Here is a 26753-nt window from a genome sequence, read left to right as displayed (position 1 = left end):
ACAGACAGACTACATTCCGGGGGGCTGCTAATGCAGTGGCACTTGTATATATTCAAATATTTTGTGATGCTCTGTTATAAAAATAAGCTCATTTTGTTTCTTCAAGTTTTCTCAGAATCTCATTTTTGGTGTTTTTTAAACTTGCCGATGCACTATCTCGGTCTTCAGGGCACGCATGTAGAACCATAATTCTAACATGGGCATGTAGCAACATGTGTCTGCTACACAATGCTAGGAGCAGATCTTTTAATTTCGCTTTTGTAAATTTTAAGATCTGGCTACTAATCGGACCACATGATTGCCATGTCTGAAGATCGAACTCCAAATTGCTGTAAAATTGGTAATAGCTGCAATATAAAAAAAGACGTCCTACAGTTGTGTTGCTTACACTTTTTAGTATCCAGCCATATGTCTTTATAAACATTCTGGCTGATACTCGTCTTACAATTGTTCCGATAAAGAATAGGTGATTAATGTTAATTATATCTGGAACCACTCGGTCACGTTAAGAAGTAATTATATTTTTGAAATCAGCATGAAAAACTCTGTATGGGTGACAATCTTTATTACATTTAATAAAAAAATTTTTAATATAGTTTCTAAACACCTCTTCCCTGTTTAAAGCAGTGAAACGTAACACTGATACGTTGTGCGTGGGCTGAGAGTATGTGAGGACAGTTCAGGTTGACTTACCAGCTGTTGCTTTCAGTTGATAGAAATAGCTCATATTCGAAAATATTTGCTTCTGCATGCATCTCCTTTTTATTCATATATAGAGAATGTTCGATTCGATTTGCAATGGTTTACCATTTCTTTCAAAGACATTTTATTCGCTGTGGATTTGACTAACCCCTCCCATCTTTTCTCTTTTTGAATAAACACTACTCCTTACTCTTCAAACTGGATTAAGTTTCTTATTTCACATGCCTACTAGAGGGTGGCAGCATCGGGTGACGTGGTGTCAGCCCTTCTTGACTTAAAACAAAGTTCTGCATCACTAAGGAAATTTTACAAAAAGGCAGTCAGGGAAAACCTGGAAAACTCGGGAAATTTGGAAATGTCAACTTGGTAGACATTGAAAAATAGGAACATGCCTGTGTTGCATGGTTAGTTGTTACTTTTTTCAGCACTGCTCTGCTTAATGGGACACTGAAGGCAAATACCAAAACAACATGGACTGTTTAAATACCATTACAGAAACCTCGCAACGCTTGTTTCGCGCCAAGAAAAGACTTAGTTTACAAGAAAGTTGTATCTGAAGGGTCTGAATAGCTTTTTGAAAATCCCAATCTCCCGCCACCCCACCGGGAGAGTGGTTGCGTACGCCGCCCTTTGTGAGTAAAACGGTGCCCGACAGACGGTGGCACCGAGCCAAGACAGAGGGGCGGATTCATCGCTGCAGCTGCTTTTTGGTCAAGTGGCGTAGACCGTCGGGGCATCCCGCGAATTCACAGGGAATTCTCTGTTACTTGCAGTTGGTGCGAGTTTCACGAGCCAGCAAATCCAGCGCAGCACTACGCGATCAGGAAAGTATGGAAAGGCGAAAGCGTGGGCGGCACAGAGTCGAGTGAAAACGAAACCTTTAGACCGCCTGCGTCGTTATCAACGGAAATTTCAATGAGTTCTTTTTTCTAAATATGAAATGGAGCTGGGCAAGTAGCATTTTATTTGATCTTATAATACAACATGAGGATGTTTTTTGCAGTGAGTAGTTGAGTAGTAGTGGCAGAATTTAACTGAGGAGTGCTTTCGTCATCGGGCAAGTGCTTGAACATCTCGGGGGAGTCTCTAATCACGTCCTGCATTTACCTCGATTTCTCGATTATTAAGGCTCTGTTCATGATAATATTCACGCCTTAGAAATTCTCGAGCACTAATCTATCACTTTAGATTGACTATTTGCTTTTAGTGTCCCTTTAAGCAAAGTGTGGCAATGTGGTCCTTGTACAAGCTTATTGTAATGAACTCATTCATATGGCGAAGCAATTGTAATTTTCCTTGAAATCCTCGTGGAGACACACGCTTGTAAAATTTCGTTATAAGAAAGCAAACATTTTCTTACTAATGAATATAAGGAGCTGTTTTCTTAGTTCATAAGGAAGATTTACTGTACATTTCCTGCTGATTAGGCTGGCGGTGTGCAGTGAAGCTAGTAACTCATCCGATGGAGCCGTTCCAAAACCATCACGAGCTGTCGGATACCTGGCCATGTGCCAAGCTGGGCACATTCTACTGATGCATACCGCATTTTCCTGCATACAACATGCTGGCCCTTGGTCGAAGGTTGTGTATTCCACCGTAATTAAATATGAACAACTGAATGAATGGCTTCAGTGCATGCTGTGCTTACCTAAAGGCCACCTCTCGAGCTTGGTGTAAAAACAGCCTGCGGATAGCACATGCTGCTGTGAACATCTCAGCCAAATTTTGCAGTCATGAATGGTGCATGGAGCTCACAAGCAGAACGCAAAGTCATCTTTTTCTCAAACACTCTTTTCAACAGAAGCCCTCTCCTCAGTCTTTTCAGGGCTGCCATATTTCGTCATGTAACAGATTCCCATATGCGGCTGCAATTGGCCAATAGCTGACATCAGTCAAGAAGGCTGTTTGGATCAGTGCGCTTCTTCCTACTGTTACTGTGTATATTTATTGACCCAGTTTAATAAACAGGCTGAAGTAAGCGATAATCTGCTTTCGAATTTCATTAATAATTGCGTTCCTGAAGTACAACTATCATGCTATCGTCTTCTAATGCACGGCTGCACCCACCTGCATAGGCATGAAACTTTGACCACACTGCTTATCAATGTTGTAGCCATTGGGTCTCGCTAATTTCAATTATTCTTGAACTTTCTACTAGCCTACCGTGAAACTTAAGGTCAGACCTTAAGTTTCACGGTAGGCTAGTTGTGTTTCACGGTAGTAGAAAGTTGTGTTTGCTAGTTGTGTGCTTACTCCTAACGATCACTCGGTTTATCGGCATTTCTAGTCACATTGCACGGATCTCAGCAGTTTTGCCGATGTTGTTCATCTCCAATTTCCAGCCACTACGACTGCATTGGGTGCTTTGGAGGACTTACAAACTAGAGCATCATGTGAGATTTATGTATAAAGCCACCAAGAGGGCTTGCATGATTATTTACATGAAACGAGCTCTCATCTCTAGGTATGAAGGGTCATCAGCCTGCTTTGAGCTTCCATAGTTTTTGCCGTCACGATTACCAAGACCACGTCACATTTCTCGTTTTTTATTGTTCTTTTGTGCTTGCTTTCTAAGTTGGACAGTGGCTCTTCTTCTTTGTTAGTAATTTTGAAAAGGTACGAGTTGGTTAGTAAAGCAAAACGTTTCAGCATGTTTCCTTTCTTTGGGCACATACACCAAAAGAAATCAAGGTATGCCAAGAGCACTCCCGTTCTTATGACTGAAACACTAGTTTACAAATTTTCTGCTGAGAATGCAGAAAATGAAGGAACAGGAGCAGATGTTTCTAAATTATTCTTAAATGTTTTCATAGAGTGTATATACTGTTAGATATGCATGTACGGCATATTTGATAAATAATGCAGTCAAATCCCTGAATAATGAATACTAGTTAAGGGATGTTTCTGGCACAAATAAGTTATTGTTCTTCCCCATTAGTGTACCATAAAACTTAATGGATTAAAATTATTACCTTAACAAAGCCCGTAACAGGTGTGTCTTCACTTCAACAAAGTTTTCATTAAGCAAGCCTTGACATTAGTAAGCTGCCAGAAAAGAAAAAAAAAGTTCATACTTGAGAGCCCCTCCCGTGACTCATGATGCTAAGAAAATGTTAGTGACCAAATAAAATGCAAATATCCAATGTCTTTGAACACCCCATGAATCCCATTGGCAACATCCATGCAACAGTCATCACCATTTTCACCACCAGGTGGGAACAGAACAAGTTTTCGCATAGATTGTAATGACAGTGTGCTGTATTTGTTGTGAAAATTCATTCAAAAGATACATTATTTTACATGCTACGCTAGCAGCAGCAGCGTATCGTGTTTCTCGTATTCTGGAGTTATTGGCATGCAATTGCTGTATTACTGTCACCCGGGGATCATCAAAGCTGGCTCCCACGTCATCATTTGTGAAAAAATGAGCCATGATGAAATCATGAGGATTGTCCACAGTTATTTTGCTTCATTAAATGATCAAGACACAGCCACAGAGCATTGCAGCTGCATCTCATGTAGTGAATGCCTTTGGTACAATCAGGAGTTTTGTCAGAAGCATGCCAGTTATGTCACAATGGCTTGCCCAACAGAATGCAAAAGCTGTGTCACATGACTGCAGCAAGTGCAAGCAAGCCAAAGTCTTTGTTGCCATCCGGCGACACTTTGCACTCAGAGAGGCCAACTTAGGAATACAGTCAGATCTCGATATACCGAATCATGCGGGACCGCCGGAAATTGTTCGTTATCCACAAAAACATTGCTGTTGGCTCTCAGCTCGCACTGTTGCTATTTTCCATATATTACACCAGCACGCACCACAGAAGCACTGTATAATAAGAGTGACATGCGAATAGGAGACTATGATGCTGAGAAAACTACTGAAAAAGGGCCATGTCGCCTCCAAAGCGCAATGTTTCTTGTTTGGTTGTTTTTCGCATTCTTTGCCGTAGACACTGCAACTGTCTCACTCAAGGCGAGCATTTGAAGTATTCCAAAGCGCAAGTGTGCATGAACGACACCATCTGGAAAATGTGACTGTGTGGCATCCCCGCAAGTACGGAGGTTACATTTCTCCACGTGTGTAGCTCGTACAGCCGCAGAAAGAAGGAAGAGGCACACTTCCATTGCTAGGTGATGCTTGGCTGGGTAAAGCATGCACTCACAAATCCTGATGCATCGTTGCCTCTGCAATAGATTTTAAAAAATTATCACACTTCTCTTTTTTATTTAATTGAGTGCCATCTCACATTTCCTGAACCCATGCGCCGCAGTGTCCACTTTATGCACCATGTCGTCTGCTAGCCTACTGTTTCGGCTGCCATGTAGGATACATGGAAATCTAAGAATTCTCAGATATAGGAATATTAGTTCATAGTACTGAGGCGTTGTTAACATGACATGGATCGTTATTCTGAAAAGTTCGGTATTCTGAAGTTCTTAGTACTGAAATATTTTTACACTGGAACCATAAGAAGTCAGCAGGGGAGTTCTCAAAAGTTTGCCATTGTGGTGTTCGTAGTAATGAGGTATCACTGTACATAGGCTTATTAGGACCAAGCGGCATACATCGACTGGTGGATTATCAGCTCACTCGCTTCCTCCCCTTTCTCATCTCTACACACTCTTTTAATCACCCGGTGCCGTACCTTTATTTTAGGTCCCCTTGCTCATATTCTATCAATTAGTTTTCTTTTTCAAAATAGGCGGGACCATCACACTGTGACCCCCCCCCCCCTTCTGTGGTCCAGTTTTTAGAACACAGAGACCAATGTCACCTAAACGAACGCCACATGGCCCTCTTCCTCGAGGCGCGCCTGAGTCCAGCTGGCCTGGCATAATGGCATGCCCCGCGAACACATAAATTGCCCCGCGAACACATAAATTGCCCCGCGAGCCACTAACCCCGTACATGCCGCAGAATCATACTCGTGCGCGATGTGGCCGCCAGGTTTCCCGTTACATACGTGTGCTCGATGGCATTAACTCCCACATCGCCACGGGAATGCCGCCACCTACGCCAGTGCCTGTGTCAGCCCGTAAGAAGGCGCCTATATGCCGCTGAGGCACCCACTCTTGTGACATGCGCTTCTCACGTTGGATATATCTTGGGAACCGCAGTGGAAGTGCGCCATGCTATTAGAGTTGTCGGACGTAGCTGTAGGAAGGAGCTTGACTCTTCGTCGGGACTCAGGAGAGCAGGATTTATTGGTGGTATTTACATTTTGAACAAGACATACATCGACAGTCTAGCGTGACTCCAATATGGAGCCCGCAAGACTAACATACAGCAAACAGCTTACGAGCACACAGCTCACTAGTACATTTCTAGCATGACAACGAGCACTCAGCTCCCTACGACGAGCACTCACTAGCAGCCGGCAAACGCTGCTTATAAGCACTTGATCCTCTCTTGATTCCCAGTGGACGAAAACGTTCGTCCAGTCATCGTTCGACGTCACCGTTCGACGTCACCGTAGATGACCTGCCCTTTTGGAGGATAAGGGCTGTCATACACGTGCCGCACACACACACACAGGTGTAAAGGTCCAGAGCCAACGTCAGAAGGCTTCGTAGAACTCGGCTTTGTCCCGGGTGGCGCGGCCGAGTACCACATTCCTGAGCTGACCCCGCGCCACGTGGCTGCCGGTTTATTCGCAGTTCTTAGAAGTGTGCCCCGTCTGGTTGGATTGGAGCATGTGCAGCGGGCTGAAAGCTGGCACGTTGTCACCCCATACGGCCATTCCTAACAATGCCCAGCGTCTTGACAAGCAGCACAGAACACAAGCAACCGTTGGTTGCAAAGAAATAAACAACCTGTGCAACTGTCATGCATGTTGCCCCTGGGTTCCAATGTGGTTGTGTTCAGTGCATGCAAGGCTGATTATATCAGCCAACTTAACTGCTTTCCTCAACTTAACTGCTTTACTCACTTTTTGAAAGCCCTCCTTTACTGGGGAAATAAATAATGGTTTTAAAATAAGCCGCTAACTTCCTAGTGCACCTCAATTGAGGTGAGTGAGATGCCTTTGAGTAAGATACAGTTGAATCAGTTGAATGCAGTTGAACAAAGTGTTTGGGGCCTCCAAAAGCATTCATTATTTAGATCACTTCGTTGTAAAGGTTGCATACAGCACAGCTCACAATATAACCGAGGCAAAATTATTGCTTCTTTGTGCAGGTTATTTCGTTGCAAAGGCATTCGTTATGCAGGCGCTTGAGTATAAGATGTTTTGAGGCAAGGAGCATTTCATAATACAGCTGCTCGTACTGTAGGAAACCATTTTGTCATATATTCGTGGGTGTAATTTTTCATGCTTCCCATTGCACAATAACCTGCTTTTCCATGGTGAAGCCATCAATCCAAGCATGTTTTATAGCTAGTGCAGTCTATGGAATGCAGGTGCGGCCTTCTTCGAGTGCCACTGCCCAATACTGCAGGGCTTTTGCATGCTCACTATTGGTAGTGTAGTTGAACATGTTGAGGCAGCAGTGTAAACAACAGAAGTGTGACAAGTATCATTGCATAGAACAAGCACTGTTGTACCGCAAGCCACTTAAAGTATTTTTGTTGTTTGCGCTGTTCTTACAAGGGGTCCGGTTCTTACCTGACCGCCACACTTTCTCTCTTCAACAGGCATAATTTCTAATGGAGTGGGTTCTTTCATTTGTTTCTTTCATAACATGACATCTTTGGTTAGGTTATGTTTGTAGTCTTTCTACTTCACATTGTCCTGCTTGTTGCCTTCCCAGGTGGCCATAGTCTTCAAGACGCCTCCATACCGCAACACCAACTTGCAGCACCAGGTGGCAGTCAAGTTTCAACTGATTCGCAAGTCGGACAGTGACTGCAGTGAACCCTTTGAGTTCACCTATCTGCCTTGTGACCCTTCTGGTTAGTAGAGCAGTACTCCACAGGCTTCTTGTTTTAAAGGGGCTCTGCAACACTTCTTTATCAAAGTCATGAAAGGACAGAATTTTAGAAATTATTTGCAGCAAAAGTATTTCAATGCATTAATAGAACCAGAGTTACCAGCAATCAAAGATCGCCCTTCATCTCCATCGCAGTGCTTCTGCTCCTTCAATGGCTTGCAATGCGAGGCTATGATGGAGCGGGGCAGTGCCCGCAATGATCAGCCCACTTAACGTCTTGGTGGCATGCAGTGTTAAACTTACTTTTAAATGTTGATGTAGACGCCACTGCTTCCTTTTTGGCACTTGCGACACGCTAAACTCAGATACTGTCCATGAACTTATGTTTGAGTTGATATTGTCAAGTGGTGGTGACGTTGAAGAATACAGTAGCAATACTGTGAAAGACAAAACTAACTTTTATTGGGCGAACCTGTGCCCACAAAAACAGGCTACACTTATAGCACAACGATAGCAGCGAACACTGTCGGCGATCGTCGAAAATCTGACCCACAAGGTTCGGCGACAACAGACAGCGGATAGAAGCGTCGTTAACTTTCTGGAAACTTCGGATACATGCAGGTTCGTCCCGCGCTGTGCGATAAGATTTGTTAGGCTGCGAAACATGGTCGCCCGATAAACATAAGTACACGTGTCAATACCCCCCTCTTAAAAAGCATCGACCCGATGCTGCAAACAAACGAAAGTAATAAAGAAAAGCACTCGTAGCGAAGAAAACAACAAAATAAGGAAGTTCGTCAGCGTCCGTAAAAGGGTTTAAGGCGCATCACGTGGACCACTTCAGATCGTGCACGGCACCGCTGTGAATGCGAAATGCCGTCTGGCACGACCTCATAGTCCAGTGCGCCAATACGTCGGATGACCTTGTAGGGTCCGAAATAGCGTCGCAATAGTTTCTCACTCAGTCCTCGTCGGCGTATCGGGGTCCATACCCAAACACGGTCGCCGGGCTGGTACTCGACGAAGCGTCGTCGGAGGTTGTAGTGTCGGCTGTCGGTACGCTGCTGGTTCTTGATCCGTAGGTGGGTGATCTGTCGGGCTTCTTCGGCGCGCTGGAGATAGGTAGCGACGTCAAGATTTTCCTCGTCAGTGACGTGCGGCAGCATGGCATTGAGCGTCGTCGTCGGGTTCCTGCCGTAAACCAGCTTAAATAGCGTGATCTGTGTTGTTTCTTGCACCACCGTGTTGTAAGCGAATGTTACGTACGGCAGGACGGCATCCCAGGTCTTGTGTTCAACGTCGACGTACATTGCTAGCATGTCGGTGAAAGTCTTGTTCAGGCGCTCCGTGAGACCATTCGTCTGCGGGTGGTAGGCAGTTGTGCTCCTGTGGCTTGTCTGGCTGTATTGCAGATTGGCTTGGGTGAGCTCTGCTGTAAAAGCCGTTCCTCTGTCGGTGATGAGGACTTCTCGGGCACCATGTCGCAGCAGGATGTGCTTGTCGAAAAATTTTGACACTTCGGCTGCGCTGCCTTTTGGTAGAGCTTTGGTTTCAGCGAAGCGGGTGAGGTAGTCCGTCGCCACGACGATCCACTTATTCCCGGATGTTGACCTCGGAAACAGCTTCAACAAATCTATCTCAATCTGCTGGAATGGTCGACGATGAGGTTCGATCGGCTGTAGTAATCCTGCTGGCCTTGTCGGTGGTGTCTTGCGTCGCTGACAGTCTCGGCATGTCTTGATGTAACGGATGACGTCGGCGGTCAGACGCGGCCAGTAATACCTTTCCTGTATCCTCGACAGCGTCCGGGAGAATCCAAGGTGCCCAGCGGTTGGATCTTCGTGTAGGGCGTGCAGTACTTCTGGACGCAGCTTTGACGGTACAACAAGAAGGTAGCTCGCGCGGACTGGTGAGGAGTTCTTCTTCACGAGCAGGTTGTTTTTTAGCGTGAACGAAAACAACCCGCGCTTAAATGCCCTAGGGACAATGTCCGTGTTCCCTTCCAAGTACTCGACGAGGACTTTAGCTCCGGGTCTGCTCGCTGCTGTTTAGTGGTCTTCCACGCTTATTATTCTAAGGAAGGCGTCGTCGTCCTCGTCGTCTTGTGGCGGGGGATCGATGAGGGCGCGTCATAAGCAGTCGGCTTCAGAGTGTTTTCTTCCGGACTTGTATATTACGGTGACATCATATTCTTGCAGTCTGAGGCTCTACCGCGCCAGCCGTCCTGAAGGGTCCTTTAAGTTAGCTAGCCAACACAACGCGTGATGGTCACTGACGACTTTGAATGGCCTGCCATAGAGGTAAGGGCGGAATTTTGCTGTAGCCCAAATGATGGCGAGGCATTCCTTTTCAGTCGTGGAATAATTGCCTTCCGCTTTTGACAGCGACTGGCTACCATAAGATATCACCCGTTCAAGTCCGTCTTTCCTCTGGACTAGGACGGCACCGAGGCCTAGGCTACTGGCGTCAGTGTGGATTTCAGCATCGGCGTCCTCGTCGAAGTGTGCAAGTACCGGCGGCGACTGCATGCGTCATTTGAGTTCTTGAAATGCGTCGGCCTGCAGCGTTTCCCACTTGAACTCGACATCACATTTCGTTAGATGTGTTAGCGGCTCCGCGATGCTAAAAAGTCCTTGACAAAGTGCCTATAGTAGGCACACATGACAAGGAATCTGCGCACTGCCTTCTTGTCGATTGGCTGCGGGAACTTTGCGATGGCAGCTGTCTTCTGCGGGTCGGGGCGTACTCCAGATTTGCTGATGACGTGGCTTAGGAATAGAAGCTCATCGTAAGCGAAGCGACACTTTTCCGGCTTCAGAGTGAGCCCTGATGACTTGATGGCCTCTAATACTGTCGCAAGCCGCTTAAGGTGATCGTAGAAATTTCTGGCGAAGACGACAACATCATCCAAGTAAACAAGATAGGTCTGCCACTTCAATCCTGCTAAAACCGTGTCCATCACGTGCTGGAACGTTGCAGGCGCCGAGCACAGTCCAAATGGCATAACCTTGAACTCATAGAGGCCGTCTGGCGTGATGAAGGCGGTCTTTTCGATCGTCCGTGGCCAGTGATTGAATTCCGGCATAGCTTGTTGGCTTGGTGTGTCGGTCGAATTGCCGGTTCCGCAATTCCAGTGTCTTCTTGATGCTCGTCGCCTCACGAAGAAACTCGTCGACGGTCTTCGGTGGGCTTCTTACCATTCCGGCGAAAAGTTCCTCCTTTACACCATGCATCAGTAAACGGACTTTCTTCTCCTTGGACATTTCTGGGTCGGCGTGGCGGAACAGACGGCTCATTTCCTCAGTGAAGATCGCGATCATCTCATTCGGCAGCTGCGCTCTAGTCTCCAGTAGAGCTTGGGCTCGCTCTTTTCGCACGACGCTTGTAAATGTTTGCAGAAAGCTGCTTCGGAAGAGGCCCCACGTCGTCAAGGTGGCTTCTCGATTCTCGAACCACGTCCTGGCGGCGCCCTCCAATGCGAAATAGACGTGTCGTAGCTTGAGTTCCCTGGGCTGGGGGGGGGGCTGCAGCACGATGGGGGACGCTGGGGCTGCCATTGGGGTTGCCTTGGCCACAATCTTCTTGGTCTTCTCAGGTAGAAGTCCGTGCTCCGGGGGCAGCTGTTAAAGACGGCGGCTTGCTTGATGCTCCGGGACTATGTTGGTGTTCTCTTTGCAGTCCGGGCTTGGATCACGGCTTGTCGGGGGCGTCTGGTACATGAACAAAAAGCACCTCCACCAGATGTCACGTGGTGGTGACGTTGAAGAACACAGTAGCAATACTGTGAAAGACAAAACTAACTTTTATTGGGCGAACCTGTGCCCACAAAAACAGGCTGCACTTATAGCACAACGATAGCGGCGAACACGGTCGGCGATCGTCAAAAATCTGATCAGCAGGTCCAGCGCGTCGGCTTTTATACGGTAGTCATCGAATGTTCCAGACTAATCGTTGGGACCCGCGTGCCTTCCACAAAGTTCTACACCATTTGCGTCACACGATGAAATCAGATAACACAAGGTTCGGCGACAACAGACAGCGGATAGAAGCATCGATAACTTTCTAGAAACTTCGGATACATGCAGGCACGTCCCGCGCTGTGCGATAAGATTTGTTAGGCGGCGAAACATGGTCGCCCGATAAACATAAGTACACGTGTCAATATAGAGTTTATATGGCTGCAGCATTGAGTCCTATAGCTCTAGTTTAAAGGAATTGAGTAGACTTTTCTTTGTGGGTGACGCATACTGCCCTGCTCCAGTGGCCAAGGGGGCTCCAATATGATGTCTTACGCTATGATGAGCCCTGCTTCACGACAGCACCTAAAGCGGGGTGACTGCTGACATGGGCTTTGATCCACATGTCGAGACAACTGTAAACATGACGAACATCACATTCACGCTGCGCGTCTACTTCTCATCAAGTGATATTTGCCTACAGCTCATGTAATACCCCTTACTAGTGAATTTGAGGAATAGTATAAATTATTTACCATGCTCAAAAAGTTTTGCAGGGCCCTTTTAATCTGAAAGCTTTGCACAATCTGCTTTTTGAAAAATTGCAGGATTTTTTTTTTTTCTCTCTTGTCAACGCCAACTGGCTCTGTGAAAGAACTGGAGCGCATGTCATGTCACCTAGCACGAGCTAGCACGTGTGCGCTTGTGCTTGCTTATGTTTGGCCGAAGACTCAGCCTTGTATCACTCGCAAGAGCATGTCAGTTTCTCCCATTCTTGCCTCGTGGCGACTAGTGGTTTGAGATAATTTGTTATACTGCACTGCCTTCGGGATCTGCTCAGGTCGTAATAGACAAGGGTGTAATGTTTCTTACCAGAGTAAATAATTACCGTTCATGCTGTTGCCGTCATGCTATCCTCTAGTCATTTTGCTTTTGTCATCACATTCAGGCTCACGTCAAACATAACTGCTTGCTTTATGCAGACACCTTAGTCCATCTGCTAATTCTTCCAAGTTCCAAGTGGTGCTGTATAGCCAGCTACAGTAGACTCCCTTTAAGACGAACTCGAAGGGACCATGAAAATTTGTTCGTCTTATCAGAAGAATAATTGGCAGCATGACCAGGTGCATTCAAATATCTTACTTCAAAACAGTAAATGAAGTAGACTTAAAACGGAGGGGGGACGATGGCATAGAAAGCATTTACTTAGCTGAACTTAATAGAAAACTGTTTTCAAGTGGTATTCTTGCTTGGTTTCATTCAGTCCGTGATGGATGTTTGGCACTTCTGATAAATCGGTGAGCAGCTACAAATAATGTCAATTCACCTATTGACCTCAAAAATCCTTCTGTGCCTTCGTGCTGCTGGAAAAAGTTCACTAGGGAGCTAAAGCAGGCATCTGCCATGTCACAAGTCATCGGTGCTATCATCTGAGGTAGCGAAAGTACAAAGGAGCGCACGGCGAAGCGACATAATCTAGAGGAAAGTCTAGGTGACGTTCAGCAAAGTAGGGAAGGAGAAACGAGGCAAAGCATTGTGGAGGAGGAGGATAGGCGTAGGTGCGCTGGGTTAACCTCCTCTGGCTGTTGCTACAGGTTTCGTTTGCGATATGGACGTACTGGGTTTGTCTCGTGGTAACATCGTCCTCGGACACTGTACGCTGCGTGCGAGTGAAAGCATGTGACAGTGAGCCGATGATGGCGGCTCAATTTCGCGTGCTCAAAGGAGGAGGGGGGGGGGGGGGGCACAATCTTCTGTCATGTCCATGTGGTGTTGTATTTCGGTCATGCGGGCTTTGCATCTTGAATGCAATCTGCTTTGGGGGCACCGTCTAAGTGGGCTGAAGGCTCGTAGTTTTGCATGCACTGTGTTCTCGCCGCTCAGTTTGCATTGAAGCGATAGACAGCGCGCAAAGGTGACTTCGCTCGCTGCTACTGCGGCGATTCTTCATGCCAGCATTTTGACAGCGAGCTTCCATGGTCATCGAGTGTGATATGTTCATGCTTGCCTGTGTGCACTGACACCATGCTTGGCAATGTAGTTAGTAAGCGAATGTTTACAAGGGGGTGTTCAACTCCGGTGGCTGCTGCGTATGGCGCGGCCGTGTCAGCCCCGTCTTGAATGCAATCTGCGATGCGTACAGTCTAGGTGCACCAAGGGCCTATAGCTTCATGTGCGCTATAGCCCCCATATTCCTGCGCATCATCTGCATTCACAAAGTGAAACGTCACTGTCTCTTTTTGTTTCCTCATCTTGTTTTCGCCTCTGTCCACGGGCGATGTGCGCCGCAGAGGTTCCAGTGGGTGCCTTGATGCGCTCGCCCCCTGGCGCGGCGTATCGAGGCCTCTGGCCTCCAGGATTTGTAGCGGTCACTCCAAATGTTCATATTAACCAAAGCGCACGTCTGAGGTGGTTCATCTTAAGGGGATTTTTTTACACCGAGTCTATGGAAAACCAAACAAACATTCCCATGTTGTTCGTTATATGCAAAAATTCGGCTTAACCGAGTTTGTCTTAACAAGCGTTCACTGTACTTGCAAAGTGGTATCATACAAGATGTGGACGTGCTCGGCAAGGTGCGCTGCAGTGACCACAGGATGGTAAGAACTCGAATTAGCCTAGACCTGAGGAGGGAACGGAAGAAACTGGTACATAAGAAGCCGATCAATGAGTTAGCGGTAAGAGGGAAAATAGAGGAATTCCAGATCCAGCTACAGAACAGGTATTCAGCTTTAACTCAGGAAGAGGACCTTAGTGTTGAAGCAATGAACGACAATCTAGTGGGCATCATTAAGGGGGGACGCGGGTCTTGAAACGGCAAAAAATCACAAAAAAGTCGATTTTCGGAAAAGTGCATTTTCGATACGTTTATGCATTCAAGAATCCCTCCGCGAAATCTAGAAGCTAAATTTAATCGGAAAATAATAAAAAAATCGCGCTTAAAGGGACCAGGGTGAACGCGAAATCAGCAAAATTTGGTCAAAAATGTTCAAACTTCGCGCCGTCACCATTTGCGAACGCGGTGGCCGATGACCGCCATCTTGCGCTTGTTTTGAAGCTGTTTTCTTTGTGCGCATTTTGCACCAGTTCAAAATGGCGTCGGTAAAGGGAAACCGACGCTATCGCGTCATTTCTGGAGGATGCGTCCGTGCCGCCGATTGGCCAAAGCGCGCACACCCCCTGCGCGCCTCGCTCCTATTGGTCCGGTGCTCGTCGGCGCGCGCTCGACCGCTCTCGCGTCACGCTACGTTTGTTTATCTCTAATTTCATCGCGCCGCTGTCTACGTTTGCTCAGCCGCTTGCTTCGCGACGTTTGATAAGATGCTCATATCGCTGCCCGAATGACTGGGAAAGATTGTCGTCTCAAGGCTACTACGCGTCAAGCGGCTGTGGAATGCGCGACGGAAGGCGGCTAGGCCTGTCATACTCGCGGAGTTGCCGGTTGCTGGTCTGCCTGGACATCCTACCGGATCGAGTTCCGAGCTGCAAAGTGGCACGTCTAGCGTCAACACTTCGTCCGCCCACGCCACGCGTGTTGGCACAGATCGTGCAGGCACCGTTTCCTTCACGACTGAAGAAAGTAGCGAGCGCCGGAAAACGTCCGGAGCGCCGGACCTTCGAAGTGCTAAGTCCAGCAAGAAGCGAGAAAGCTCTTTGAGCGCAAGGAAGCTGGCCAAAAAGCGGCAAAAAGATAGGATGTATCCAGATTATGCCCCTGGTGAATTTCCTTGAGATTTTATTGGTATGTTCTCAATAAAGATGTTGCAGAATGTTTTTCCTTGATTTCTCAAAACAACAATTACGACAGACTTTCAATTTTGGAGGTAAAATAGCTTCTGTCCTATTTCAGCTATCAACTTAATTTTTTTTTTGCCAGAAAGATAAATGTATGCAGTAAGCAATATGCACCTTTTCAAAGCAGCACTCTTCTCAAATAGTTTTTGAAATGAGTCACATGCTTGACATGTCAAGATGGCATTTTTTTCTCACAACTTTGATGAGCTCTAACTCTTGCTCAGATTAGCCTAGAACATTGAATAATACCTTATGGCACTCCCTGAACATCCTAGATAGTCTTTATACTCAAATTACTGTGTTGGGGTTTTCTGTTTAGATACTAATTTTCCTCCAAACAAAGGACTCAGCTTATACAATGCATTTAGAGTATATCAGAAACTACTTATCCTGTGGCAAAATTAATTATATTTTTAGAATCTGCATATTAAAATACACAAACTGTGAAAATTTCGTTCAGATCTGTCCACAAATAAAAAAGTTGTATTTCAAGTGTAGCCTCCCCCCTTAAGGAGTGTGCAATGGAAGTCGGTGGTAACTCCGTTAGGCAGGATACCAGCAAACTATCGCAGGAGACGAAAGATCTGATCAAGAAACGCCAATGTATGAAAGCATCTAACCCTACAGCTAGAATAGAACTGGCAGAACTTTCGAAGTTAATCAACAAGCGTAAGACAGCTGACATAAGGAAGTATAATATGGATAGAATTGAACATGCTCTCAGGAGCGGAGGAAGCCTAAAAACAGTGAAGAAGAAACTAGGAATTGGCAAGAATCAGATGTATGCGTTAAGAGACAAAGCCGGCAATATCATTACTAATATGGATGAGATAGTTCAAGTGGCTGAGGAGTTCTATAGAGATTTATACAGTACCAGTGGCACCCACGACGATAGTGGAAGAGAGAATAGCCTAGAGGAATTCGAAATATCACAGGTAACGCCAGAAGAAGTAAAAAAAGCCTTAGGAGATATGCAAAGGGGGAGGGCAGCTGGGGAGGATCAGGTAACAGCAGATTTGTTGAAGGATGGTGGGCAGATTGTTCTAGAGAAACTGGCCACCCTGTATACGCAATGCCTCATCACCTCGAGCGTACCGGAATCTTGGAAGAACGCTAACATAATCCTAATCCATAAGAAAGGGGACGCCAAAGAGTTGAAAAATTATAGACCGATCAGCTTACTGTCCGTTGCCTACAAAGTATTTACTAAGGTAATTGCAAATAGAATCAGGAACACCTTAGACTTCTGTCAACCAAAGGACCAGGCAGGATTCCGTAAAGGCTACTCAACAATAGACCATATTCACACTATCAATCAAGTGATAGAGAAATGTGCAGAATATAAGCAACCGTTGTATATAGCTTTCATTGATTACGAGAAAGCGTTTGATTCAGTCGAAACCTCAGCAGTCATGGAGGCATTACGGAATCAGGGTGTAGATGAGCCATATGTAAAAATACTGGAAGATATCTATAGCGGCTCCACAGCCACCGTAGTCCTCCATAAAGCAAGCAACAAAATCCCAATAAAGAAAGGCGTCAGGCAGGGAGATACGATATCTCCAATGCTATTCACAGCGTGTTTACAGGAGGTATTCAGAGACCTGGATTGGGAAGAATTGGGGATAAAAGTTAATGGAGAATACCTTAGTAACTTGCGATTCGCTGATGATATTGCCTTGCTTAGTAACTCAGGGGACCAATTGCAATGCATGCTCACTGACCTGGAGAGGCAAAGCAGAAGAGTGGGTCTAAAAATTAATATGCAGAAAACTAAAGTAATGCTTAACAGTCTCGGGAGAGAACAGCAATTTACAATAGGCAGCGAGGCACTGGAAGTCGTAAGGGAATACATCTACTTAGGGCAGGTAGTGACGGCGGATCCGGATCATGAGACGGAAATAATCAGAAGAATAAGAATGGGCTGGAGTGCGTTTGGCAGGCATTCCCAAATCATGAACAGCAGGTTGCCGTTATCCCTCAAGAGAAAAGTATATAATAGCTGTGTCTTACCAGTACTCACCTACGGGGCAGAAACCTGGAGGCTTACGAAAAGGGTTCTACTCAAATTGAGGACGACACAATGAGCTATGGAAAGAAGAATGATAGGTGTAACGTTAAGGGATAAGAAAAGAGCAGATTGGGTGAGGGAACAAACGCGAGTTAATGACATCTTAGTTGAAATCAAGAAAAAGAAATGGGCATGGGCAGGACATGTAATGAGGAGGGAAGATAACCGATGGTCATTAAGGGTTACGGACTGGATCCCAAGAGAAGGGAAGCGTAGCAGGGGGCGGCAGAAAGTCAGGTGGGCGGATGAGATTAAGAAGTTTGCAGGGACGGCATGGCCAGAATTAGTACATGACCGGGGTTGTTGGAGAAGTATGGGAGAGGCCTTTGCCCTGCAGTGGGCGTAACCAGGCTGATGATGATGATGATGATGCATAATGTAGGTTCCCAGTCTGCTTTTCTTCTCGCTCTCTCTCTTCTGCCACCTCTAAGATCCCACAAGAACTGATTTCTTGCTTTGCACTACGGTAATGGCCTAAGGGAATTCCGATTTTGTCTGTAAAAGAAATAATGTACACAAGTGCTACATAAGCGACACTGCTGCCAGCCTCCAAGCCAATTTTTCCCTAGCTCTGATGTAATTGTAGAGATTTCGCTAGGTTTTTGCTAGCGCCATGTTAGTCTGTTGTCATATTTTCCATACAACAATATTTATGTAAAAGGATTACAGCATTTTTTTCTAAACTCATTTAGAACATTTGAATTGGTAGTTATTTCAGTTAAAGCAAAAGGATGTTTACTACACTAGTTGATGCATCTTCAGACTGTATAGACGTTTTACAATGAGAAGCCTGTGGCAGCTCCTGGCACAGGCAGCAGGAGCTGCTACAGGCAAGCCACCATTGAACGCCTTATGAATTGAAAGCAAGCCGGTATCTGCCGCCACCCGGCATTCCAGCCATTGTGCTGAGAAGCCGGGAATTGCGTAGGTACCATTTGCTTAAAATATAGAAGGACAGAGGGAAGACTTTCTCTGTTATGAACCACGAGAACTTATAAAAATTTAATTCTGAGATTTCACCGAAGGACATGTTTCTGCCGCAGATGAAGACACGCACAAAAGGAAGAAACATAGATGACGGCATGGGTGGCATGGCACAGGCAGCATGTCTTAATTTTCGGCAAAAAACATGTCTTTCAACAAACACCAACTAAGCCAACAAGCATTTCTGTTGAAACTGAGATTTTATGTGCCAAAATCAACAGTATGATTATGAGGCACACCGAAAGGGATGGGGCTCCGGAATAATTTTGATTACCTAGGGTTCTTTAACATGCACTCAATACACGGTAAACAAGAGTTTTTGCGCCCCCATTGAAATGTGGCTGCCGTGGCAAGGATTTGATCCTACATGCTCAGGCTTAGCACCGCAACGCCAAAGCTACTACGCTACCATGGCAGGTTGCAAGAACCACAACAGAGACTTGAATGTGTGGGATGAGACTATGTGCGAGCTTCATCCGCCTATCCTGCACAATGAGTGCCTGTATTTATGACAGTCCTTCATGCACACGCAAGGCGAGCACAAGCTTTACTGCCAGCGCGGGATAGCCAATTGCCAGGAATTAGCGGCCACCAATAGCCAACAATAACTGCTAGCCTAACACCATCTGCAGCAACAACCTGTCACTGCTGGCACAAAATATTACGAAATGTGATATTTGTGCCAGCCTATGCATGTGAGTCAACGTTCTGTCCTCCTCATGCAAGCACGACTGACTTACTCGAGCAACCTCACTTTCCATAACAGCGAAGTCAAACGTGCAGTAATACATGATCAAAAATAACGTACAGCGCGAAAGACAAGGACTGCGAAGACGACATACACAGCGCTGACTTCCAACAACATTTAATTGCGTTGCCACATCGTGTGTATATATACAAGAAAGGGCATGGCGCAGAAAATGAAAGGCAGTCACATGGGGTGTTCTAACAGCAAGTCACTGAACTAAGAGCATGGTCACCAGAAAAATAAAAAAATACAAAAAACATAACGATTTCTATCTGTTCAGATACGTGACTTCACCAGGGGTCAGCGCGATAGAGGGGGAGCTAACGCAAATACTACCAAGTTTTCTGATGAAATCAGCTTCCACAATTTCCCGAGTGAGCTGTGAGCTGTGTCTTGCTAAAACTTCAGTATCTTCAAAGAGGGGCACGCAGCCATAGTCCCGGCAATGGATGCCCAAGTGGCCTTGTACAGTGCTGTGGACGTTGTTACAGTGCTCTCTTAGTCGATCGTTTAAGCACCTGCCTGTCTGTCCAGCATATTTACTGCCGCAAGACAGGGGAATTCGGTAGACTACATTTGTTGCGCACGTCACAAAACGTTTTCTGTGCCCGACAGAGCAACAACTCTGATGCGATTTAGGCGCGTTTACACGCTTACAGAGCCTTGCCAATTTTTACGGGGCTGAGGAAACGACTGTGATTCCTGCAGGCTGACCAATTTTCTTTAGCCTATGGGAGACATCATGCCGCTTGTACAAGGCCACTGGGGCATCTAAGGCCACATGTACAAGGCCACATGTACAAGGCCACTTGGGCATCCATTGCCGGGACTGCGGCTTCGTGCCCCTCTTTGAAGATACTAAAGTTTTGGCGAGACACAGCTCACAGCTCACTCGGGAAATTGTGGAAGCTGATTTCATCAGAAAACTTGGTAGTATTTGCGTTAGTGCCCCCTCTAACACGCTGACCCCTGGTGAAGTCACGTATCTAAACAGATAGAAATTGTAATGTTTTTTTTTATTTTTTTATTTTTCTGGTGACCATGGGGGGGGGGGGGCTCTTAGTTCAGTGACTTGCTGTTAGAACACCCCATGTGACTGCCTTTCATTTTCTGCGCATGCCCTTTCTTGTATATATACACACGATGTGGCAATGCAATTAAATGTTGTTGGAAGTCAGCGCTGTGTATGTCGTCTTCGCAGTCCTTGTCTTTCGCGCTGTACATTATTTTTTATCATGAATTACCAACTAGCTCAAGCAACCACCCTAGTGCAGTAATAGGCGAGCACCGCACGTTTTCTTTCTGCGCCACTCAACCAGTTACAACGTTTTTATCCATGCAAATACATTTTAATCTGCGCTGTAAGTACCATATATGCCCACGTAATGAACAATTTTTTTTTTCACAATATAGCGAAGCAAAGTTGGGGGTGTGTTGATTATGCGGGGTAAACTTCACAAAGACATTTTTGAAACAGCAAAAATAGAAAAGTAAGACAGTTATGATTTGGAACATGCAGAAGATAACTTTGCAGTAAAAATACATGTATACCATTTGCAAACTATAACTTGATTGTAAGCACCAGACCTACCATTAAGGTCGCTTCAGTGTATCCTGATGGCAGTGGTGCAAAGGAAAACTGACCCACAACATCTGAGTACTGTGTTGTGCCCCTTCTTTTCACTTGCAGAAGAGCTATTGGCACACAAGCGGCGCAAGCTTAGTCATCACTCCCCTGAAGAGATGTCCCCTTATTCAGGCATCATGGGTCCCCCCTCGAGCAGCAGCAGCACGGGCGGCCAGGCATTCCCAAACGAATTCGGCATGGCTACCTCTTACCCAGGTGACCCTACTGTGCAGGGCAGGAAGCAATATTTGAGCAGCGTAACAGTTCCCTATTCAAGTCGGCACATTGACTGTGCCCAGACAATGCTGAGCCTCATAGAGGAGAGCTGAGGCTAGTGTTGTAGATTAGGAGTGGAATGACCAGCCTGCCTTGTTGTGGCCACTTGCATTTGAATACGCGCCAGCCTCTTAAGCCACTAAAAAAAAAAAAGAGCTGTCTCTTAGCCTGGCGACAAGTTTTCACCAGGCTTTCTCAGGTACAAAGTTGTCTCTGCTGTGAATGCAGGATCTAACCTCGGACTGTGATAAATCTTGTGAGGTGGTGAAATCTGATGCCTTTACGTGTACAAGGAGGACAATGAAGGGTAATGTATTAGCCACATGAGCCCATTGTTTCGATGCTCAGGAGTCCTATGTCTCACATTTCTCAGTTTGCCAGCACATGCTGATGTGTCACTGTTGAAGTACTTGTCGACCTTCCATCTACACAAAAGCATTGTTTTTCAAATTTGCCGGTAGTGCCGACTACAAATAAAGCATGTGCTGCCAGAAATCTCTTACTTCGCCGTCAGTTCAACACCAAGCTAGTGCAGTTGCATTCAATGCAAGTGGCTTTCACTCCGCCATTGCCATCAAAATGCACTGCTGGTGCGAACTACACCAGCAGTGCGTGTGGTGTGTGCGTGTATGCTACAACACACGCACTGGTGTGTGCGTGTGTAAACTACACCACCTGGTGCGTGTGTGAAGTTCACACCACCTGGTGTGTGTGTGTGTAGTGATGCCATTTGTTCTGAGACTTGTCCAGCTGCTCCTTTAATTAAGTTCAAAGATAATGTTTCACTATCTTGTTAAACACATAGCAAGGAGAGCTATCGGCGGCTCAACAAGCATGTAACTATGTCATTTCTTGGAATGCATGTTAACTTGTAAGCCGCATTGTCTCAATGACTTTGGCGTGTGCCATGCCTTGCACAAGCTTACAGGCAGGCACTGTTTCTCCTGTTAGAGATTGTACGTATGACCTTATTCTCTGCAGCTGGTGCATTTCTGATGTGTTGGAGTGACCCAGGATTTCTAGATAGGTATTTCTTCAGGCCGGGTATTCTCGCATGCTTCCAGCTATGTGGCTTAGCTGCATCACCGAGGGATTGTATATACAATTGAACTTTGGTATATCGAACAGCACGGTGATTCCGAAATAGTTCAATATATCCAGAATTCGATATTAAAATCACAAAAAATGCATCAAAAGCTTCTGCAAATCCATCAATGAACCAAGGGCACAATCGGGAATATTGTTCAGAGCGCGCGTTTCGTTGCACCACGCGCAATTGGCCTAGGCCACGCTGACTTCGTCAGCAATGAGCGCGCGGTCGATTGCGCTGCACACAATTGACCTAGGCCACAGCGACTTGTTCTGCTGTGAGCGCGTGATCTATTGCACCGCACACAATTTACGTAGGCCCCGGCGACTTCGTCAGCTGCGTGCGCGCTCGATTGCACCGCATGCAATTGGCCTAGGCCACGCCGACTTCGTCGGCCGTGAGCCAGATTGCGCCACACACAATCCGCCTCTTTCATGGCGCGACGGCGCATGCGCTCTGCCCTAGCGGATTAGTCGGGAAATGTTTTGGAAGGGTCGCGCGCGTGGCCGTGCGTCGGAAAGTCCCCCGAAAAAAAGAAAGCGCTCAGACATGCGCTGCTACAAACACTCATGCCATGTACCGCGTTGAAACTCTGCTGGTAGCTCGACGTTGGTGCGGTGCCGAAAACATGCATAGCGTATGACCGCAACTCAACTTTAAAAGAGAAAGTGGCCAGGGCATCGTCTGAGTTGTCTGGACTGCACCATGAGCCAGGTAGTTGCTGCCTTTCATGAATGGCTCGCTAATTTAACGAAAAACTCGCGCATTGCACTTGGGCGACACTTAAGTACATCACGTTGCGGACAAAGCCTTTTTGCAGCGCCGGTCCTCACTTGCTGGTGGTGGCAGCGCATTCCTGACTGCACGTACTTGTAAGGCCCGGCACCACTGGGTCGATACGAGAGCGACAAGACGCTCACTCCTATGATTGACCGACTATTGTGCGTCACTGAAACCTTTTTATCATACCAGGTCGACAATGACACAACCGACGAACGTGAGTTGTACTGCGACAGGCTTTCTTGTCGACGGCACCGGTAGAATCAGTGTGCCGACTATCATTCGACCGAACCCCACGCGATCGGCCGTCGAACCGACAACACAATAGTGACAGCGTTTTCGTTTGTATATATAATTAATTGTGCTCAAAATGAGTCAAGCACACCTACCAAGTTGAAATGCACAAGCTTTAACCCTCTCAAGCCATGCCCACGAAGTTTGAGCCAATGTCGATCCTGTTCAGCGAAGGTTAACCTGGCGCTGTCGAGTTCGTGCACTCGCTACCGGCGGACCTGACCTGAAATGTAAGCAGTTAGGTCGAATGAAACTGCTTTTGTAGTTCAGTTCTGGCCTTAGCGATTTGAAATCAGCTACACTTCACTTCGCACGGTGCGTACACAATAAGCGGTAAGCGGCGACACAGCGCTGTGTCAACATCTGTACATCACTGTATACCTGTAGGCTGTCGGCCGCATCCATTATGTATATGGGTGGGCCTGTACGTGTTGCTTTGCCAACGCATTTCTCAATTTTAGAGATGCACTGTTTGCCTCTGCGTCCAGCAGCAAACAAGAGATGGTGTATTCGGCATAGAACAGCATAAACAACCGCCTCGCTCATTTATTCCAACGCCGTGTGAGCGATGGCATCCGCGCGTTTTCGTGAGAGAACAATATGACCTACAAATGAGCGCATATGCGAGCAGTTTTCTCTAATAATGCTCTATGGCACGCTAAAACTGTAAGTATGATGGAGTTAAAGAAAAGCAAGAATGAGTTAACAGCCCAATATAAGTATCTCGATCACAGTTGCCGTTGTTTAAGTGGTTCGGCAATTCATATTTACTCATCTCAGGATGTAACAGCATGGCACATATGTGCAGATATGCATGTTTTGCTACATTTTGACACTATTTCATATCGGCGATGGACCTTTTCCACAATATTTGACGATAACAACAACCTGCGGCTGTAGATGTCGATGTAAACAAGTGCACCGCTTTAATAAATCCGACGCAGAAGGCTGCGCTCGAAGACTTTTTGAATGTGCGAAACCTCTAAATAATGTGTAAAAAGAATACAAAAAGTAATGTCCAAGTGCAGAAATCAGTGGCAAATTCCAAGGCAGCCGTGCCGCCGAACGGAACTCAGCGCCTTTATTGGCCGCACTGTTTGTAGAACAGCGCACTCAGGCCTGCTCACCCAGTAGTCATTGAGTAGTACACGGCTTCAGAAATGACATGCTGTCCCGAAGAAGCCATTAATAATGATTTGCGATCCACGAAGCGCACAACCGATGCGCACTCAACGCAGGTGCAGGTACACAAATCAACCGGCAAAAGCCCCGGGACCCTTCCAAAATGTTTTCAGCGGCTTGCGGCAGAGGGCAGCACAGGAAAATGAAAGAGGCGGATTGACCTAGGCCACGGTCAACTTCGTCAGCCATGGCTGTGCGGTCGAGTGCGCCGCATGCAATTGACCTAGGCTACGTCGACTTTGTCCACCGGGAACACGCGGTCGATTGCGACGCACACATATCGACCTAGGCCACGGCGACTTTGTCAGCTGTGAGCGTGTGGTCGATTGCGCCGCACACAATTGGCCTAGGCCACGCCGACTTCATCGGCTGTGAGCGCGTGGTCGATTGCGCTGCACTTAATTGACCTAGGCCACGGTGACTTCTGCTGTGAGCGTGCAGTCTATTGCGCCGCACACAATTGATGTAGGCCACGGCGACTTCGTCGGCCGCGTGCGCGCTCGATTGCGCCGCATGCAATTGGCCTAGGCCACGGCGACTTCGTTAGCCGTGAGCACGCGGTCGATGGTTCCGCATGCAGTTGACCTAGGCCACTGCAACTTCATCAGCTGTGAGCGCGTAGCCGATTGCGCCACACACAATTGACCTAGGCCACGGTCAGCTTCGTCAGCCATGACTGCGCGGTTGATTGCGCCGCATGCAATTAACGTAGGCCACGCCGACTTCATCCACCGGCAACACGCGGTCGATTGCGACGCACGCATATCGACGTAGGCCACGGCGACTTTGTCAGCTGGGAGCGTGCGGTCGATTGCACTGCATGCAATTGACCTAGGCCACACCAACTTCTTCTGCTGTGAGCATGCGGTCTATTGCGCCGCACACAATTGACCTAGGCCATGCCTACTTCGTCAGCCGTGAGCGTGTGGTCGATTGCACCGCATGCAATTGACCTAGGCCACTTCAACTTCGTCAGCCGTGAGCGCGCAGCCAATTGCGCCACATACAATTGACCTAGGCTACGGTCAACTTCATCAGCCATGACTGTGCGGTCAGTTGCGCCGCATGCAATTGACCTAGGCCACACCGACTTCGTCCACCGGGAACACGCGGTCGATTCCGACGCACACATATCGACCTAGGCCATGGCGACTTTGTCAGCTGTGAGTGCACGGTCGATTGCGCCACACACAATTGACCTAGGCCACGCCTACTTCGTCAGCCGTGAGCGCGCGGTCGATTGCGCCGCATGCAATTGACCTAGGCCACGCCGACTTCGTCGGCCGTGAGCGCACGGTCGATTGCGCTGCATGCAATTGAACTAGGCCATGCCTGCTTCGTCAGCCGTGAGCGCGCGGTCGATTGCGCCGCATGCAATTGAACTAGGCCATGCCTGCTTCGTCAGCCGTGAGCGCGCGGTCGATTGCGCCGCATGCAATTAACCTAGGCGACGCCGACTTCGTCCGATGGGAGCACGCGGTCGATTGCGCCGCATGCAATTGACATAAGCCACACTGACTTCGTCGGCCATGAGCGCACGGTCGATTGCGCCGCACACAATTGACCTAGGCCACGCCTACTTCATCAGCCATGAGCGCGCGGTCGATTGCGCCGCATGCAATTGACCTAGGCCACGCCGACTTCGTTGGCCGTGAGCACACGGTCGATTGTGCCGCATGCAATTGACCTAGGCCACGCCGACTTCGTTGGCCGTGAGCACACGGTCGATTGCGCCGCATGCAATTGACCTAGGCCACGCCGACTTCGTTGGCCATGAGCACACGGTCGATTGCGCCGCATGCAATTGACCTAGGCCACGCCGACTTCATTGGCCGTGAGCACACAGTCGATTGCGCCGCATGCAATTGACCTAGGCCACGCTGACTTCATCAGCCCTGAGCGTGCAGTTGATTGCGCCGCATGCAATTGACCTAGGCCACGCTGACTTCGTCAGCCGTGAGCGTGCAGTCGATTGCGCCACATGCCTAGGCCATGCCGACTTCATCAGCCATGTGAAGTCGGCGTGGCCTAGGTTAATCGTGTGCGACGCAACCAAATGCGTGCTCCGAACAACGATCCTCGATCGCGCCCCTATTGTGCCGCAGTAAATACTCACTTGAAGCTACACACAAACTATTTATTTGGCTGAAAGTACTGCAGCAGTGTCGCCTGCTTCTTATTGGCAGCCACGTGCCTAATCGGGTAGTCCTCAGCATAGTCTGAACAATCCACAAGCAAAAGGCTGGTGCCCTCTATTGTGCCACAGTAGCGGTGTAGAACGGCCAAACCAGCTACAGCCCCAGTTGAAGTCAGGAGAGGTGCTCAGTGCTTGCGGCATCAACCTCGGCAGCGTCTTCGTTTGGTCGCTACTTCTG

The 26753-nt window shown here is 47.4% G+C and overlaps 1 protein-coding gene across 9 annotated transcripts in view; it reads left to right on the top strand.

Annotated features, from left to right (window-relative positions):
• Rel (nuclear factor NF-kappa-B family member relish) overlaps positions 1 to 26753 on the top strand; it is a 450112-nt gene that overhangs the window by 270195 nt on the left and 153164 nt on the right. For 8 of the 9 annotated variants that reach the window (XM_075678481.1, XM_075678479.1, XM_075678478.1 and 5 more), the window contains 2 exons: positions 7456 to 7597; positions 20820 to 20972. In XM_075678481.1, the coding sequence (XP_075534596.1) occupies positions 7456 to 7597; positions 20820 to 20972 (295 nt within the window). The remainder of the gene's footprint in view (positions 1 to 7455; positions 7598 to 20819; positions 20973 to 26753) is intronic. The other variant, XM_075678480.1, reaches the window with a different exon arrangement.

This window comes from Dermacentor variabilis, unplaced genomic scaffold (genome assembly GCF_050947875.1).
Source record: "Dermacentor variabilis isolate Ectoservices unplaced genomic scaffold, ASM5094787v1 scaffold_23, whole genome shotgun sequence".
Lineage (NCBI taxonomy): Eukaryota > Metazoa > Arthropoda > Arachnida > Ixodida > Ixodidae > Dermacentor > Dermacentor variabilis.
Note: the sequence above shows the minus strand (reverse complement) of the source record. Positions and strands in the feature narration are given on the sequence as shown.